The 17793-nt window shown below is 57.0% G+C and overlaps 2 protein-coding genes across 2 annotated transcripts; one reads left to right on the forward strand and one right to left on the reverse strand.

The window, feature by feature from the left end:
- Positions 1-2850: 2850 nt before the first annotated feature.
- LOC310921525 (E3 ubiquitin-protein ligase TRIM7-like) lies at positions 2851-9152 on the forward strand. The gene is made up of 7 exons (XM_083881692.1): positions 2851-3476; positions 5301-5387; positions 5599-5826; positions 6210-6232; positions 6344-6459; positions 6743-6775; positions 7404-9152. Exons 1-7 carry the CDS (start codon positions 2961-2963, stop codon positions 7928-7930), a joined length of 1530 nt encoding a protein of 509 aa, XP_083737818.1. The 5' UTR covers positions 2851-2960; the 3' UTR covers positions 7931-9152.
- Positions 9153-9210: 58 nt separating this feature from the next.
- Positions 9211-16202, reverse strand: ZNF692 (zinc finger protein 692). The gene is made up of 12 exons (XM_083881710.1): positions 16103-16202; positions 15288-15484; positions 15167-15198; positions 14467-14838; positions 14200-14248; positions 13915-14052; positions 13364-13492; positions 11314-11376; positions 10996-11074; positions 10775-10889; positions 10269-10368; positions 9211-9825 (listed from the first exon to the last, which is right to left on the reverse strand). Exons 1-12 carry the CDS (start codon positions 16124-16126, stop codon positions 9462-9464), a joined length of 1662 nt encoding a protein of 553 aa, XP_083737836.1. The 5' UTR covers positions 16127-16202; the 3' UTR covers positions 9211-9461.
- Between the last annotated feature and the right edge of the window lie 1591 nt (positions 16203-17793).

A 17793-nucleotide genomic window follows, 5' to 3' on the forward strand; every position in this document is an offset into this window, starting at 1 on the left:
ATCCTCCGAGCCTTAGGGGAAAAATGAGTTTTTCCAGCTGTAGGAAGAACGTTTGATGCTTTCCTTTACAAAAATCATGGACAAGAAAATTCCTGTTGCTCCTCTCACCCTTCCTCATCTCCCTCAGGAAGCAGCAGGTGTGTTATTAATTTAATTTTTTATTCATTTATTATTATTCCTGGGGGACAGATTGGAAAAGGGCGGATTTGCAGCCTCTGAATGACTTACTGATGGTGGGAATAAACGGCCGATTTCCAGCACGGGTCCCTCCTGCTATTTTTCCCTTTATTTTTATGTTTTGGAGCCCCCACCAGCGTCTCATGCCGCTTCATTTATTGCTCGGTGTTTTGCCATCCTGCTAAAACAAATGGAACTAAAGGGGTCGACACATCAAGGGAACCCCCCGAGGGGGAAGGGCAAGGGGGTGGATTTTGGGGTGGGGGAGTGTTGGGATTTTTTTTTATCATTTTCCCCCTTCCCTGGGACTGGAGAGAGGAAAATCCAGGACCCCGAGGGGTGGATGGAGGAGGGAAGGACGGGGATGGGGAAAAACAAGCCGTTTTTCTGCCGTTTTTTTCCACATCCCAACCCGAATCTCCCCGTTACCTGCAGGTCCGGCTCGGGAGGTGCTGTCGGCAGAGCCCCCCGCCCTTTTATTTGTCCCAAAAAAGCCCTTTTCCCCCCAAAAAAGTGGGGATGCGCACGTGGGGAGCGGATGAGCCCGGCCCCTCCGATATCCTAAGCGATAAGAGTTTAAAAAAAGGAAGGAGGGAAAGAAAAAATTTAAGGGGAAAAAAATAAATAAAATTAAAAAGAAAAAAGGGAGCAGGGAGGAGGGGAGAGAGAGAAAAGGGCTGTGCACAATGGCCGGGGCCCTCTGGCGGCAAGAGCCGCGGGTCTGGGCGGAAATTAAAAAAAACCCGACACTTTGCTCAGTGAAAAAAATGCTTTTTAATGTCCTGGTGGGATTTTTTTTTTTTTCCAAAACGGCACGGGGAGGGAGGGGAGAAAAAAAAAAAAAAAAAAAAAAAAAAAAAAAGGGGGTTTGGGGGTTCTCCTCCCCCTGTGGGGATGGAGATGAGCCCCAGAGTCACTTTGTGGGGTTTCGGGGTAAAAACCGAGGTAATTGGGGGTGTTTTAACCAGTGTGGGCTAAGGGGAAGGGGCTGCAGCGGCCGCCGTGACCCTTCACAGCAGGAAAAGGGGCGGATTTTTGGGGTAAAAAGGGAGTTTTCTGTCAACGGGGGCATGTCACGATATCAAGGAATACCTCTCCAAACGTGCTAGGACCCCCCATGAGGAGTTTGGAGGCCAAAACGTCGTTTCCCCTCACGACAGAGCACGTCGTCATGGCAACGGCGGCCTGCTGCCCTCACCCAAAATGGCGCCCAGGGCTTCATGCCGCAGGCGCCATCTTGAGCCGGGCCCTGCGGGCGGCAATGGGGAGGGCGAGGCCGCGGCCATTTTCCCTCGCGCCCTGCCTGAAGGCGAGGCCGCCATTTCGGAATAGGGCAGCTCCGCTCTGACCCTGAATTAACCATTTTTAACCCAAATTTCTGCCCTTCTCGACCTTATGGCGACAAAATATTTCCTCCTCAAAGCCAATCTCATCACGGACAGTGAGGAAATGTAAAGAAAAGCAAGTAAATGGTGGTGTTGTGTTCTCCATCTGTCTCATGGAGAAGAGATTGCTCCCAGTAGGAATGTAAGTTCCTAAATCCTCTAGGAAAAGGGCTGATGGTGGTTTTGGGGTTGTTTTGGTACGTCTGGAGGTTTTGAGTCATTTTTTTTTCCCCGAATTCATGTTCCTGGAGCACATTTCTGACACTCGTGGGGACAGACAGAGAGGCTGATGCTGTGAGAACCACCCCCAAAACCCTTCACTCTCATCCCCTCATGCCAAGAAGCCTCCAACATCCTACAGAGACCCTCAAAACAACCATAGGGTTCTCTGCATGGCCCTCTCACGCCTTCCCCCCTCAGGGATCTGCAATCCTCCTAAACCTATAGGGACTGCTACCCTTCCAGTACCCTACAGACCCTCAAACAACCCTCCCCAAACCCTATAGCGACCCCCCAAAAATCCTGTACGCTCCAGTAAACCTCCTTAATCCTACAGGAATTCCCCCAGGCCATCCTATACACCCTGATACACTCACCATAATTCCATAGGGTGCCCAAACCCCATCCTATAAACCCCGATATACCTCCCCGAATCCCATAGTAAAGGACTCGCAAAAATATTCTGTAGACCTCGATACACCTCACCTATTTTATTTTAATTTACATGCAACCTCCCCCTGCACCCCGCAGAAAATCCCACTGTCTGAGCAGCCTGTAGGGGGCTTCTCCCCTTTCCCAGCACTCCAAAGACCCCGATATCCCTCCTCAAATCCTGTAGGGACCCCCAGACCCCTCAGCCCATCCTGTGGGGCCGCACGGGCCTCGCCCCCCCCCATACAACCTCCCCCTGCACCCCACAGGGAGTCCCACTGTCTGAGCACCTTGTAGGGGGCTCCTCCCCTTTCCCAGCACTCCAAAGACCCCGATATCCCTCCCCAAATGCTGCAGGGACCCCCAGACCCCTCACCCCGCCCTGTGGGGCCTCACGGGACTCGCCCCCACCCCGCCCCACACGGGCACAGCGCCCCCAAGCGGAGCGCGGCCTCATCTTTTCCCGCGCAAGCGTAGCCGCACCCCCACGCAATACCACGCCCCTTGCCCACGCCCACAACATCCTAGAAACCGCGCTGACCACGCCCACCCTCGCCCCTTTCCCCTCCTGCGCAGGCGCAGCCCCGCCCCTTCCCCCGGCGCAGGCGCGGGCCCGCCCCTGGGCCGTCAGTCGGGCGGCGGTGCCGTGTGGAGGGGACGCGCCGTGTTTGGGGAGTCGTTTTCGTCACCGGCGCCACGACCGGGGCCGCCAGCGGGGTCGGGGCCGCCGCCGGGACCGGGGCCGCCATGGAGGCGCCGCCCGCGCCCCCCGCCGCGCCCCCCGCGCCCTGCAGCGCCGCGCGGAGCCTGCAGGACGAGCTGACGTGCCCCGTGTGCCTGGAGTACTTCAACGATCCGGTGCTGGTGGCCGAGTGCGGGCACAACTTCTGCCGCGCCTGCGTGACCCAGTGCTGGGAGGACTCGGCGCGGCGCCTCTGCTGCCCGCAGTGCCGCGAGCCGGTCCCGCAGCGCCTCTTCCGCCCCAACCGCTCCCTCGGCAACATCGTGCACATCGTCCGCCAGCTGGGGCTGCCGCCGGGCCCCGCCGAGCCGCCGCCGGGCCCGCCCGCGCCCGCGCCGCCGCTGCCCGCCGCCACCGCCCCGTCCGGCCCGCCGGGCCCGCCGCGCTGCCCGCGGCACGGGGAGCCGCTGCGCCTCTACTGCGTGCAGGACCGGCGGGCCGTGTGTGTCGTGTGCCACCTGTCCCGAGAGCACCGCGCCCACACCGTGCTGCCCGCCGAGGAGGCCGCACACGCCGCCGAGGTCAGTGGTCAGTGCCGGGAACCCCGCCCGGCTGGGAGGGGGGACAGCGGGGACTGACTTGGGCATCGGGACCCCTTACCCGGAGAGGGAGAGCATTGCGGACCCCTCGGGAGTTGGGGGTCGGTGAAGATCCCGCTCCCTCCTGGGTCTCTTTTGGGGTGGAAATAGGGGATGCAGTAAGCGGGGAAATACCTCGACCCGTAATTGGGGATGCCCCAGGAGATCTCACAGGGTCGGGGTACACCAGGGACTCCCCCTCCATGGGGGAAGCGTCCTTTGGGTGCAGCAGGAACCCCCAGTTCCACAGGGGAAGACAGAAATGAGCCCCCAGTCTCCTCCACAGTAAAGGCCCCTCCAGGGCCTGTGGATCTGACGGGGGATCCCCTCCCCAGCTCCTCCCAGGATTCGGGGCGGGGAAAGTCACCCCAAAACAGGGGATAGAGTGCGAGTAAAGCATGGGGTGTTCCCGGTGCGAGATGGAACTGGGCTGGACTGGGAGAGAACTGGGATGGAGGCGTTCCGGGGGGCGGGGAGCACCTCAGGGCGGGGGTGGTCCCGCAAAATCCCACCCGCCCCCCGAAATCCCGCTTGGCGGGGCAGGACCGGGCTGAGCCCGGGACCGGGGTGGGGCAGGGGGGTCTCCATCCCACCGGCCGGTCCCCATCCGGGCTGGAAGTGGCGCAGGACTCCCCCCGAGCCGCCTGTCTCCTCCCAGCCCAGCCCGAGGGGAGTGACGCAGAGCGAAAACGGCGGCGCTGGGCTCCCCCATGTCGCGATAGGAGGCGTGTCGTGATGGCAGTGGGGGTTAATTTGTCTTGAAGAGCCAAGGGGTCGATGTGGGGGGCCAGGCCTCGCTGTTCCAGGCGGGGGCAGCGGGTCCAGGGGGATCCAAGATGCCCGAGGGAGGCGATGTCGCTGCGCAGCGGCAGCAGGAGGAGGGGGGTGGCACCAGCACCACCCCGGGGCTCAGGGGAGGAGGTTGTGGGATCATTAGCCACCATATATTAATTATTGTGATTGTTAAATCCTTTCAGAGGGGATTTTGTCCCAGATCTGCTGTGGTTCCTCTTCTGGGGACGCTGGGGCTATTCCCCCACCTGAAATCGGGGTTTTGCCCTTTTTTTCAGGACACAAATGTCCTGAGGCAGATGGAGGTTGTCTCTCCCTTGGGATTTTTCCCCCTCGTTAACCCACTTTTATGTGTTTAGTAATTGGTCATTGCTCAGCTCCTCCCATCTCTTTTTCTCCTGATACTTGCTTTAATCTCATGGATAAATTCCAAAGGCAGCAACTTCTGGCTCTTAACAGTTAAAATCCTTGTATTTTGGGTTTTAGTTATAAAATAAGTGGATTTATTTGCCCCCAAGGCCAGCTGCTGTTTGCAAGGTATTGCAGGAACTTTTCTGCCCTCCATGAAGGTCAAACTACTTAAATAAGGATGAGTTTAATTAAAAATAAATTATTTATTTAATGAGCAGTTAGGAGGCAGCAGTTCCTCCTCTTGGGGGGGGCGGGATCCACTCCAATTTTGGGGCACCTTGAGGAGGGAGAATGGCTGTGGGATGCAGGATGTTTGTTTCCTCACAGACAGATAAAATTAACTGACTTTTTTTTTTTTTTTCCAGTTTTTGGGCTGGTTGGGGTGAATTTTGGTGGTTTTGGCACAGCCTGAGGTCAGGGTTAAGGGGAGCAGGGCAGCTGCTGGTTCCAGTTCCAGAAAAAAAACCCAGATGGGGTGAATCTGACCATTTTAGCAGCAGCAGCCCTTCACTCCCGATTGCCCACGGGAAAAATTCTCAACGGATTGCGTTGTTCTGCTTCCAGGAGGTGCCCCAGGAGCACCTGAGCTCCCTGAGGAAAGGGCGTGAGGAGGCCAAGGCTGAGAGGGAACGGCAGAGTGAGGAGCTGCTGGTGAGTGCTGGGGGTCCCGGAGCCCGCATCCTGCAGGGTTCAGGCTTACCTGGGGGTTTCCTGGCTGTGGGAATTCGGTCCCACCTCAGGGGTGGGTTCCCCTTCCCTGTGGGAATCCCAGCCCCTAAAGATTCTCTCACTTGGAGGTGATTCCTGAGCTCCATGGCTGCAGGGATCTGCCCTCACGGGGATCTTCCCTGTGGAATTGCAGAAGCAGACGGAGGTGGAGCGGCAGAAGATCGTGGCTGAGTGCAAGGAGCTGCGGGCGTTCCTGGAGGAGAAGGAGCAGCTCCTGCTGTCCCGGCTGGAGGAGCTGGAGAAGGACATTGGGCGCCGCAGGGACGAGAGCGTGGCCCGGCTGGCCGAGGACATTGCCCAGCTGGACAAGCTCCTGGCAGAGCAGGGCGGGGACAGTGGGACAGGGAGCACACCTGGCGAGGTGCGACTCTGTTATGTGTCTCCGTGAAAAATAATCCTGCTTATGGATAGAGAAATCTCCTGTATTGGGCAAAAATATCCTAATTATAGGGACAAAACCTATTTATGGGGACGAAAAAGCCCTGATTATGGGGTGAAAAAAAAGGTGAAAAAGGTTCCATATATGTGGGCAAGAATTCCAATTTAAGGGTCAAAATATTTCCATTTATTGGGGAGAAATCTTATTAATGGGATGAGAAATTCCATTTATGGAAATAAAAATACCTTAACGGGGACAAAAGTCTCTTCATGGGATCCTCCCAGTTTTTGGGGAGATTTTTGAGATCTCGGAGATAGGAAAGATGCTGATCCTAACAAATTCCTTGGGTTTTCTTCCCCTTCCAGGGTATCGTTCCAGCTGGCAGCAGGTGAGTGGACTGGGTGAACTTGGAGGCTCTGGCTGCAGGTGGAGCTGGTATTTCAGCCCTTCCATGGGGGAATTCCCTGAGTTTGGGTCCCTGACTGCCATGTCTCCGCAGCCTGGAGAGCTGGATGTTCCTCAAGCCTGAGCCCGGCTTCTCTGAGCTGGAGAAGAAGCTGAAGAGCTTTTCCCAGAAGAGTGCAGTGCTCAAGGAAGTGCTGCTGGAATTCAAGGGTGAGCCTGACAAGAGCCTTCCTGGAAGAAAACACTGCTTCCCAGCCAGGATCCCACGTGCAAGTCCACCAGCATCAGGGCTGGGATGGAGCCGGGCTCTTGTTCCCCCCCGGGCTGGTTGGGAGAGCTCCGGGTTGTTTGAGCACTGTCTCATCCCAGGGTAAAGGTGGTAAAGTGGTGATTGCCCTGGGATTTGAGTGTGGAAGTGGAGTAGGAATCATCCCCATGGCTTGGGCAGTTCTGGGGGCTCCAAGGGCTCAATTCCTTCCTTGTCTTCCCACAGAAAACCTGCGCTTTGAGCTGGAGAACGACACAGGTGAGGCCATTGGGATTGGGATACAACCTCCCTTTTCCAGGGGTGCACATGGCATTGGCTGGGATTTGGGGCTGTGACTTCCCTTTCCCAAGAGATAATGTGGGAATTTGCTGGGATTGGGGGTTTGGGGGCTCTAAGCTCCTTTTTCCAAGAGTTAAGGTTGGAATTGGTGGGCTTGGATTCTGTGTGGGCTCTTCAAGATGCTACAGGTGGCTCACCCTGAGTCCTTCCCCTCTGGTTTGAGACACAGATAAGGGATCAGTCCCCACACAGGTGGGAGGATAATGATTCCGGAGGTGACTCACCTGTGTTGTCCCCATTGAGTTTGGGACAAAGAGGATGGGTCGGTCCCCAGACAGGTGGTGGAATGGTCCCACAAGTGACTCATCTGTGTTGTCCCCAGTGAGTCTGGGACACAAACCATGGGTTGGTCTTCTCACAGGTGGGACAACAGCCCCACAGGTGACTCACCTGTGTTGTCCCTGTTGGGTTTGGGACACAAACCATGGCTCAGTCCCACCACGATTCCACAGGGGAGTCAGCTTTGTCTTCCCTGGTGGGTTTGGGACACAGCCACTGAGTCAAGCCTGACAATCCCAGAGGTAACCCCTCCCCCTTTTCCCTCCAGGTGAGCTCTCCCTGGACCCCGACACGGCCAACCCCTACCTGGTGCTGTCGGAGGACAAGCGGAGCGTGCGGCTCCGCGGGGCCCCCCAGGAGCTGCCGGCACACCCCAAACGCTTCGACTACGCCTTCTGCGTCCTGGCCTCCGAGGGCTTCTCCGCCGGCCGCCACTACTGGGAAGTGGAGGTGGGAGACGGGGAGAGCTGGGTGCTGGGCGCCGCCCGCGAGTCCGTGCGCCGCAAGGAGAAGGTCGACTTCGCCCCCGAGGAGGGGATTTGGGCGGTGGGGCTCAACTGGAAGGGCAAAAATTGGGATCAGTACCAGGCGTTCACCTCTCCTGAGACGCCGCTGTCCCTTTGCGAGCGGCCACGCAAGATCGGGGTGTACCTGGACTATGAGGGTGGGTGGGTGGCGTTTTACAACGCTGACAACATGGCTCCCATCTTCACCTTCACCGCTGCCTTCTCCGAGAGGATCTTCCCGTTTTTCTGGCTCTTTTACGTGGGCTCTTCGCTGTCCCTCTGCAACTGAGCCCACCCCGCTCACTGGTGTTGTCCCCTCTCCCCTGCCCTTCTTAGGTTTTCCTTTGCTTCCAAGCAAAACACCCCAAATCCTGTCCTTGGCAGTTCAAGGCGGATTTTTTCCCTGTTGCAGTTCAAAGTTTAGAGTCTTTTTACCTTCAAAATCTTCCTCAGGAGTGTTGGTTGGTTGGTGAAGGGGTGCTACTTGAGCACCTCCTCCCTGTTGCTGGTTAAACACCCCTGTAGTTAATTTTGTGTTTTTCTTTGGAGTTGGAGCCCCATGGAACAGGGAGAGGCTGATTTCATCCTACTTTGAATACTAGCCAAAGCTTTGTGTCCCCCCTTCCCCCTAAAATGCTGTGTGGAGAGGAGTGTCATCCCCACCCGTTTGGACACCATTGCTTTGCAGGTCACCTTTACCCCACCCGACCCATCACATCCCATTTCCCCCTGGGGAAAGGGCCGAGCCCGTCCTGCTGTTGCTGACTCCCCATCTCCTCTACTGCCCCCCATTTCTTTCACCACTCCCTCCATTGTCCCCCCATTTCCCTCCTCAACCCCCCATCTCCCCCTAAATTCTGAGCCCCTGGAGCGCTGGACTCCCAGCCAAGGGGATGTGGAGATTTGGGGTCACCCCAAACCCGGGCCAGGGGGTTTTAGGGGACTGGGGGTCTGTGTTCTAGGTGTGATCTTGCGCTTGCCCCCTCCCCTTATGCCCTCCCCTCTGCTGCTGTTCGTGTCCTTTGCCCTGTCACTGTTAGTGGGGAAATAAAAGTTGCTGTGCAAAAAAACCCTAAAACCCGATAATTTGGGGGGTTTTGGTGCTGGGGGAGGAGAAGCTGCTCCTGCTCAGGAGGGAATGAGACAGAGACCCGCCCTTGTCCCCAGCCTGCTGGGGTAGAGCACTGAGGGGTTCTGGGGGCACTTACAATTCACTAAACGGTCCCACCTTGGAGCTTCCAAGTATCTGTAAGTTCAAATTCTGGTTTAAATCTGAGTTTTAAATGAAAATAAAGCTTAAAGGAAAAGTCTGAAGCACTGGGAGCTCCCAGTTTTGCGGCAGAGGCCCACTGGCCCCTCGCTCTCATCCCAATTTTGGGGGCACAGCTCAGTGGTCTGCTCCCACCCATCCCAGTTTGGGAGCACAGACCCACTGGGAGCTCCCTCTCATCTCAGTTGTGGGTCCCAAATTCCTGAGTGTTTGGTGTATCCACCTCCTCTCCAGCCCCTTTTCCTGTAACCAAACTACCCAAGTCTCACTTTTTTTTTTCTCCATAAAAATCTGGCACCAAATCCCACTTTTACCTAAAATAAGTCTTTATTGAGGATCCACCTGTGGCAATACTGCTGGGCTTGAGGGGAAGTTGGGATTTGGCAGAAAAACTGGGATTTGCCCCAGGGATTTGGCTGAAAAACTGGGATTTCCCCGAGGATTGGCAGAAAAACTGGGATTTTCCCAGCATTTTTGGCACCTGGAGCCACTGCACAGTCCAGTATTGTCCCCGATTCTGCTCCAGTCCCCAAACTAGGGGACAAGTCCTCTAGGACCCCCCCTCACCCATCCTCTGGCTTTGGGACGTGCCTGGATCCTGCCCCACATCCCCCTTCCCACACTCCAGTGGGGTCCTCCCTGTGTCCCCCCCACTCCCCAGGACATCCCCAAGCAGCTCCAGAGGTTCCATCGGCCCGGGGGCCTCCGGCTGCTGCTGGATTCCCTCGGGCTGTGAGGGTCCTCCGAGCCCCCCGGGGTGGCTCTTGCTCTTGTGGGCGGTGACGTTGTCCCGCTTTTCAAACCTCTTCCCGCAGACGTCGCACGGGAATTGGTAAAAGGAGTCGGCGTCGTGTTTCCTCATGTGCCAGTTCAGAGAAGCTTTTTGGCGGCAGGTGAAGCCGCAGATCTCACACCTGGGGGAGGTCCCAGCAGGAGTGAGAAACCCCAGGGACGAGGCACTGGGTGAACTGGCCCTGCCATGCTCGGGGCTGGAATGGGCAGGGGATTGAAGCTCCAGCGCTCTTCTGGCACAAATGCATTAGATAGGAGTCTTTCATTCTGTCCCAGCTCATTAACCTGTGCCTCCTTAAACAGTGCCCTGGAGCTGCTGGATCTGGGCACAGCCAGCTCCAAGGGCAAAAACATCGGGAGAAATCCCAGCCCAGCTTTTAGCTGGATACTGTGCTGAGGAGCTGATTCTGGGTTGAAAAGGGTGGGAAGAGGCTCCAAGGCTAAGCAGAGCTGCAGGGATGGGACTGGGACTTACTTGGGGGGTGGGAATTGGACTGGGATTTACTGGAAGGGCAAGGATGGGACTATGATTTTCAGGCAAGTCAGAAATGGGATTGGTACTTACTGGAGTGGCTTCTCCCCGGTGTGGATCCGCCGGTGGATGATCAAATTGCTGCTGGTGCGGAAGGAGCGCGCGCAGAACTCACAGATGTAATCGCGCTTGTCTGGGAGAAAAAGAAAAGGCATCAGGCTGATCCAGCCTGGAAAAACTGTCAGGGCCCTTGGGACATGCTTTGGGAGCAAGGGAGAGTTCCTAGCCTGGGAATGGAAATGATAAGGGAGAGATTCAGGGAGCAAAGGGCAACAGTGATGGCTCCCAGGGATGGGAATTTGGGAATGGGTGGCTGTGGCCCAGTGGGAAATGGGGTACAGGAGCAGGTGGAATCCATACAGGAAGTGTGATCCATGAGGGATTGGGGACAGTGAGAACAATCCCTACAAAAGGAGGTGTGTTCCCTGTGAGGGGAGCCATGATCCATACAGAGGAGTTGTAACTCCTACAGGAGGATGTCCAGGGAGGTGTAATCCATAAGGGAGGAGGTGTGATTCCCATGGAAATGCTCCACTCACCACTGTGCAGCTTCTCGTGTTCCTTCAGGTGCTTCTTGAAGTTGAAGGATTTCCCGCAGGTGGGCTCGGAGCAGGTGAAGGTTTTCTGGTGCACATGCTGGTACTTCTGGTGGTGCTGCCAGGGGAAAAAAACCAAACTGTCAGCTCCCAGTTCCAGCTCCGGGACAACCCACCCAGGCTCCCCAGCACTCCAGGAAGTGCTGGTCTTTCCAGGCACTCACATTCAGGTACTGGCGGTTGGAAAAGATTTTGCCACAGCCTTCGAAGTCACACAGGAGGATCTCACGCTTTGCCGCCTTCCTGGTCAAGAAAATATGGGAAAAGTCATTGGCAGGAAGGAGGAGGATTGGAAAAGCTCTGGAATATGCCCCTGGCTCCTTCCTCCTCATCCACCTTCTCTTTTCCCCACCCATAAAACTTAAAATGAAGCAAAGAAATCCTTACAGAGCCTCATGCCTGTCCCCCACGGAAGAGCTGAGCTCCTCCTCCTCTTCCTGGGAACGCCTGGAAGCTTTCCTGGTCCCCCCTTTCCCAGGTACCTGATCCTCTTGGGGCCGATCTGAGCCTCGTCCTTGTCACTTGCCCGTGGTTGCCGCCGGCAGCTGCAATAGGAATGAGCCATTTTGAGCCAGGCCCTGGTGTCCCCTCACTGTCCCCAAGCCCAGAGCCAAGATTCCCAAGGAAATCCCACATTACATCGTCCTCAGGACCAGCATTTCTCCCATTTCTGCCCCACGGGAGCGGGGCACGCTGGAACAAACACATCTTTCAGGCATTAAAATAAGGACAAATTCTTTATTGCTTGTTACAAAACCCTTTTCACATGGTTTGGACGCATCCCAGGACACTGAAATTGGCTCCCAGCCTGGTTGATCTATAATTCATCCATAGCTCCCTGGAAACAGCAACTATTCCTGGCTGTCGCCCTGGAATTAAGGAAAGATCCATTAAAAGTGGATTAAAGTGGGGTTTGGGGAGAAGAAATGACAGGATGGTGAGACGCCAGTGCTCAAGCATGGATTCAGCCTGGGGCTTGTCCCAAATCTCTAGAAAACAGGTTTTATCAGCTCAAGGTGGCCTTACCTGGGAAGGGGAGAAGAGGAGGAACCCCCTGACATCTGGAAGGCCTGCTTTGCTCATAAGCCAGGATTTTATCTCCCACGTTCAACTTACTGTGACAAAAGAGAAGGGGAAATTAACCAAAGCACTAAAAATATGATCCGTGTCACCAAACTCGGCCCAAAAAGGGCTGACCTGAAGCTTAGGCTTGGCTTTGGGGAGGGGGCGGAGAGCCCCAAGCCCCCACTGGTGCTTCAGAAAAGCCACCAGCCTGCAGATGTAACTTTAGACATAGTTGGAGGACTAGACCATGGGATTTGGGATGGGATCAGGCAGAACCCAAAAAGCACCAGAAGAAAACCCCACATTTAATTCACTCTTGGCCCCCCAAAAAATATCCCAGGTTGAACACACACTCTTCTATTCTCACTTTGGATTTGCAAGCCTGGGATCTGCATGCCCAGCAGTGGCAGGGAGAAAGGAAGAGCAAATTCCAGCATTACCTTCACTGGGATTGGGTCTCCAAAAAGGATGGTCCCTTTTCCAGCCACATCGGTGTGGTTCCAGAGCTGCAGGGAGAGAGGAAGGCATTCAGCATCCAAAAGGAGCCACTCAAAGGGATCAATCAAAGCTGTAGGGGGGCAGCACAACACTCACCTGTCAAAAGGTTTGGGATGAGATTGGTGCTGAGCCCATCTTTCAGGGGACAGATGGAGGAGTTATGGCTGATTCCAAGGAAAAGGGGATTTTACCCCCTTATTGTATCAGAAGTCTAAGAAAGTCCATCCACGTGAGGTGTCTAGGTGTGTTGGATCTGAGGCCATGCATGGACCAAGCCCCACCCCAATGTCCTTTTAACAATTGTGCAAAGCCCCAATGAAGCCCTAAGGGCTGATTTGAGCCTTTTTAAGCACAAAACATTGAATTTTGTGCGCCTGGAAAGGAGAGCTGGAAACTCAATACTTGGCCCCAAAGCTGCTGGAGAAGCCACGGATCCATTGGTGGAGGAGACTGGTGGCAATGGTGGATTTTGGGCTGGTCCACCTCTGGTCTTTTGGAGGCTTCAGTGCACACCATGGGCCTGGCTCAAGGGGTCTTCATCCCCCTCCACGGCAGCCCCAGCCTTGGCTGCCTCTCCTTGTTCCCTGACCACGCTGGGCTGGCCCCTTGAGGGACAGGGTGGGTGACACAAGGCTCATGAAGCCCTGCAGCAGTGTTCATAAGCCAGACCCCCCTTTGCCCAGTCAACACCTGACACCACCTAGAAACTCTGCCCTGCAGTCAGCAGTGTCACAGGGAGGGCTGACCCCACCCTGGGGACACAGAGCTCTTCCCCCAAGGCCAACGATGTGATGGAGAGGATTCACTCCCACTGGGGACACACAACTCTTCTCCTACAGTCGATAATGTCACTGGGAGCATTGACCCCACTGGGGACACAGCTCTTGCCCCATGACCAACAGCATTGGACACTCCCAAGATGGTCACTCTGACCCCCATCCCCTCATGGCTGCGGCCAACGTGACTCACCTGACCCGTCCACTTTTCTCCTCTGAGTGGCCAGAGCTGGGCAAGGAAGGCTGGAGCAGGGGCTGCTCCTCCTTGACTGGCTTCTTGCGGGCCTTGGGTTGGCCCTGGCGTCGCTCTGGCTCCGAGTCACTGTCAGGGGCACAGACCGGAGTGGGTGAGGAGGATTGGGTGCTTGATGGGGTGAGATACGGGTTGGATGTGATAGGAAATGAGTTCGTTGGATATGATTAGACATGGGTTGGTCATGATAGGACTTGGTTAGACACAGCAGGACATGGGTTGGACACAGTTGGACATGGCAAAGACCCTCCACCAGGTGAGATGCAATGAAAATGCCTCTCCAAAACCCTTTGACCCTAGAAGCACCTTATTTTAGCACTGCATGGATACTATTCCCGCCTCCTCCGTGCTCTGCCAGGGCAGCTGCAGCAGGGGAGAGATGTAAGGCCTGAAACCCTTCCCAGTGCAATATAGGTCTGGACTGTGACAGTGTCAGCAGGCACAATAGAATGGCTCCCAGTGATCTGCAGGCTCCCTCAGAGCACTCCCACCTGTCCAGGGATGGGTGGTAGTTCTCATCACGCAGGTCATCAGTGTAGGCCAGGTCATCACCCTCAGCAAAGTCCTCATCCTCCTCTTCCTCTTGGGGCTCAGCTCCTGGCTCTGCATCGTCCCCTGGGATGGTGCTGCTGGACAGTGACCTGTGTCAACTCTGCTGTGATGGCTGAGCCACAGACAGTCACATTTGCCAACGCTGGGGACCCAGGGATGGATCAGACAGGGCCACATGCAACCATTAGACTCACCAGGGGATGCTTGTGGGTGCCACCACTCACCTCTCACCAGCTGCTGCCACAGGCCTCGGTTCCAGAGGCACCTGGGAGGCTGGAAGGGGACAGGAGGGTGGTGAGGAAGGGTTAGGAGAGGCGAGGAAGATGGAGAGTTGGGAAGGATGAGGGTGTTGGAAGGGTCAAGGGTGTTGGGGCAGCATCTGATCCCAGTGGGATGGTGACAGAACTGGAAGTACCCTAGAACTGGAAGAGGAGCTGAAGGTGGAGAATTAAGGGGAGTTAAGGGCAGAAAGGTGACCTGGAGGAGCTCACCTGTGCCACCACTGTCATCTCCATCTCCCAGCTCCTCACCCTGATCCCTGTCACCATGGAGTGACCTGGTCGTTCCCTCTGCTCCGGCCTCGCTGGAGCCCAGTGTAGCTTTACGGAGCAAACGCTGGCGCCCGGTGCCCAGGGAGGGGCTGCATCCCTGGGCAGCTTTCAGGGGGTCGTGGGAGGGGCTGCTGGGGACCCCAGAGCCACCCCACGAGAAGCGGTGCCCGGCCACGCACTCCCAAACCAGCGGGGCTGCGCTGCCGGGGGCTGGCAGCTGGATGTCGGGCACAAAGCCACACTCCTGGCTGTGCCCGTGGGACAGCACAACCAGGTGCTGCAGTGCAGCCGGCTGGAGGCGCTCTAGCTCTGCTGGGAAAACAAAGAAATCTGTGAAAAACAGCTCCGAAATGGCGTTTTGGGGGAGTGAAACACCCGCAAGGCCCCCTCCACCTTCCTCAGGCTCATAGGGTTCTCCTTGTTGAGAGCAACCCCCAAATAGCTTCCCAAAAAAGAACTGGGGATACCAAAAATGGAACAGAGGGAGGATCTGCCTAGTGCTCAGAGGGATAAGCAAATCAAGAGCAGCTCCAGGTGCTTCTCCAGCACCAACCCAAAAGAAATCCTCCCTCTCCACCATGAACTTCTTATGGACCCAAACTACTGGGTGCCAACATGGAACTGGGAGGGAAGCACCTACCTGGGCTCCAGGTGCAACCAGGAGAGCTGTACCTGCATGGGAAAACAGAAGTGAGAAAGCAGAAACCCGGATTTTCCCTGTGACAGGCGGGTTTTAACAAGTTCTGAGCCCCCCTAGTGACCTGTCAAGGAGGAACTGGGCCAGCTGGGAGTGCAGGGCGAATCCGAGCTGCTCCTTGAGGCGGCACCAGCGCTCCAGGTGGCCCCCGATGCGGATGCGGCACTTGCTGCGCCGCGCGTCCAGTTCCCGGCGCTTCTGGCGCCGGATGCACTCGGGGGCCTGCGGACCTCCCCCGCGGGCCGGGTCTGCAGGAAAGGGCTGGGGGCACACAGGGCGGTCAGAGGGGGACGGGAGAGGCGGATACAGGGTCAAGTGGGAATTTAGGGTGTCGTGGCTCCATAAGAGAGTCTGGGGGTGATAACAGAAACACGGGAAAGGGGCACGGACACGACCCTGTGGCACGGGTAGGGAGTCCTGCGGGCTCATGGAGGACAGAGGGGGATGTGTGGAAGTGCTGGGGGGGTGACAGGGGACATGGTGAGGGGGATACAGGGGTGGCGAGGCATCATGGGGGGATCGGGTGAGGATCTAGGGTCTGCTGGCTCCACAGTGGTGTCGTAGGGGGGGACACAGGGGGTGGCCGAGGGACATGGAGGAGGTCACAGGACGGGGGCGAGGGCAGGGAGGCTGCACATGCCCCCAAGCCCCGCCCCTCACCTTGGCCCCGCCCCTCCAACGCCGACAGAGCCCCGCCCCCCTCAGCCCCGCCCCTTCCCGCCGTTTGCCCTGCCCCCCCCCCCCCCCCCCACCTCCACCCGCTCCCGAGCCTTAAAGCGGATACTGCGACAGGAAAAGAGCGACGGGGAGAACAGGGAATATCCGCGGCTCCATCGCGCTCCTGCCACCCTCTCCGCCCGCGCCCCGCCATCCGCGCACCTCCTCCGCCGGTCCGCGCTCCATCCCGCGCCGAGAGGGCCCCACTCTGAGCCGTGCCCCCTTTAAGAGCCGCCAAACCCCCCCCCTGCTCCGCTCACGCCGCTCAGACCGCAGCAAAGATGGTGGAGGCCCCGCCCCCGCTCCACCTGCGCGGAGCCGCGAGGGCCGCTGGGAGACGTAGTCCCGCCGCGGGGTACCATGGGAAACTCGCGGGTACGGATGGGGACGGACGCGGGTCCATGCGGAGACAGGAGAGACACGGGGAAACACAGGGGATACAGGCGGGGGCGTGGGGTCCAAGAGGGGTACACCCACCTCTCAGCTGTGCCCAAGACATTGGGAGGGCTGCAGAGGTGGCTAGGAGGGGATGTGAGGCACTGGGAGAGCCAGAGATGCACATGACAGTTTGGGGGGCAGTGGTGGGGGGGCTCAGTAACCTGGGGAGAATCGCCCCTGCCACCGGTAGGGGCTGAGAGAAAACTGACCAAAGGGAACTCAGCCCTAAATCCTTCAAGCCCCCACAGTAGTTCTGCCAGTGGGCAGGGTCAGCACTAAAGACAGACACAGACACCAACCTCAGGACCTCAGTTTCATTGACTACACCTCAGAGCATCAAAGAACCCCCCGAGGAGAAGCTCAGCAATGCCCCTCAGCACTGCTGCCCAAGATCACCTACAGGGACTGAGATCACCAGGGACCCTGAGGCTTCCCCACCCTCCAGAGCCGCACAGCAGCTGGGAAACCCCTGTTGCAGTCCAGCCCTGGAGCCTCCCCCAGAACTGGGAATTCCTGCGGGTGCGTCCACCGGCAGGCAAAGAGGCTTGGGCTGGGCTGGGACAGGGCCCAGGTCGGACAATTGTGTGCAATAAACAGGCTCACACAACTCCCACTGCGGGCACAGCTGGGCTCAGCCTCCTCCTGGATTGTGCCCAAAGCCTGGCCAGGGCTTCAGGAGCAATGCAGGAGCTGCCTTTGGCACCGCACCTCCCAGCGAGGCCACAGGACTGATCTCAGGGCCCTGTCTGGCCTCTAAACATGGACAGATCAAGCCACATTACACTAATGAGCACAGACCTAGTCCAGAACACTGATCCTGGTTATATTGAGTAGTGACTCAGGGGCTACAAACACAACATCTGATTTGAAGACTCCACCCAGTGATCAGCTTTGGCTCAAGATGCTTGTTCAGGCCTCAAGGCTTCAATAAGTCCCAGGCTGTTTGAACCTCTGCAGAAAGCTTGTTCCCATCTCCTCTGGAGCCACACTTCAGGCAGCACTTCCTGGACCCACTCCTGAGGCTAATTAGCCTGCCAGGAAAGAGTAATGACTGATCCCAGAATTACAGAAGGCAGGGAGGGGAAAGGACCTTTTTTATTCCATCCATAAAGTCAAAGGCCATCAACAAGTGAACATCTGAGCAATTACTTGAGCAGCACCAGGAGATAAGAGGCCAAGGCACTTCTGACTCCCAGAGCTCCCCCAGGGCTGCCACTCACCTTTAGCCATTGTCCTCGACAGAAAGGCAATCCCAGGGACAGAAATCCAGGCTCCTGCTGCTCCTGGAAGGCGGCACCAGACAGCTCCATGGTGGCTGAACACGGCAGCAAAATCAGGATGCTCTTCCTTGGGCAAAACTCCAGCCACTAAAAAGCCAGGAACACAGGACAACCCTGCCCCTCCACTGGGGCGTG

The sequence above is a fragment of the Zosterops lateralis genome (genome assembly GCF_965231275.1).
Source record: "Zosterops lateralis genome assembly, chromosome: 35".
NCBI classification, from domain to species: domain Eukaryota; kingdom Metazoa; phylum Chordata; class Aves; order Passeriformes; family Zosteropidae; genus Zosterops; species Zosterops lateralis.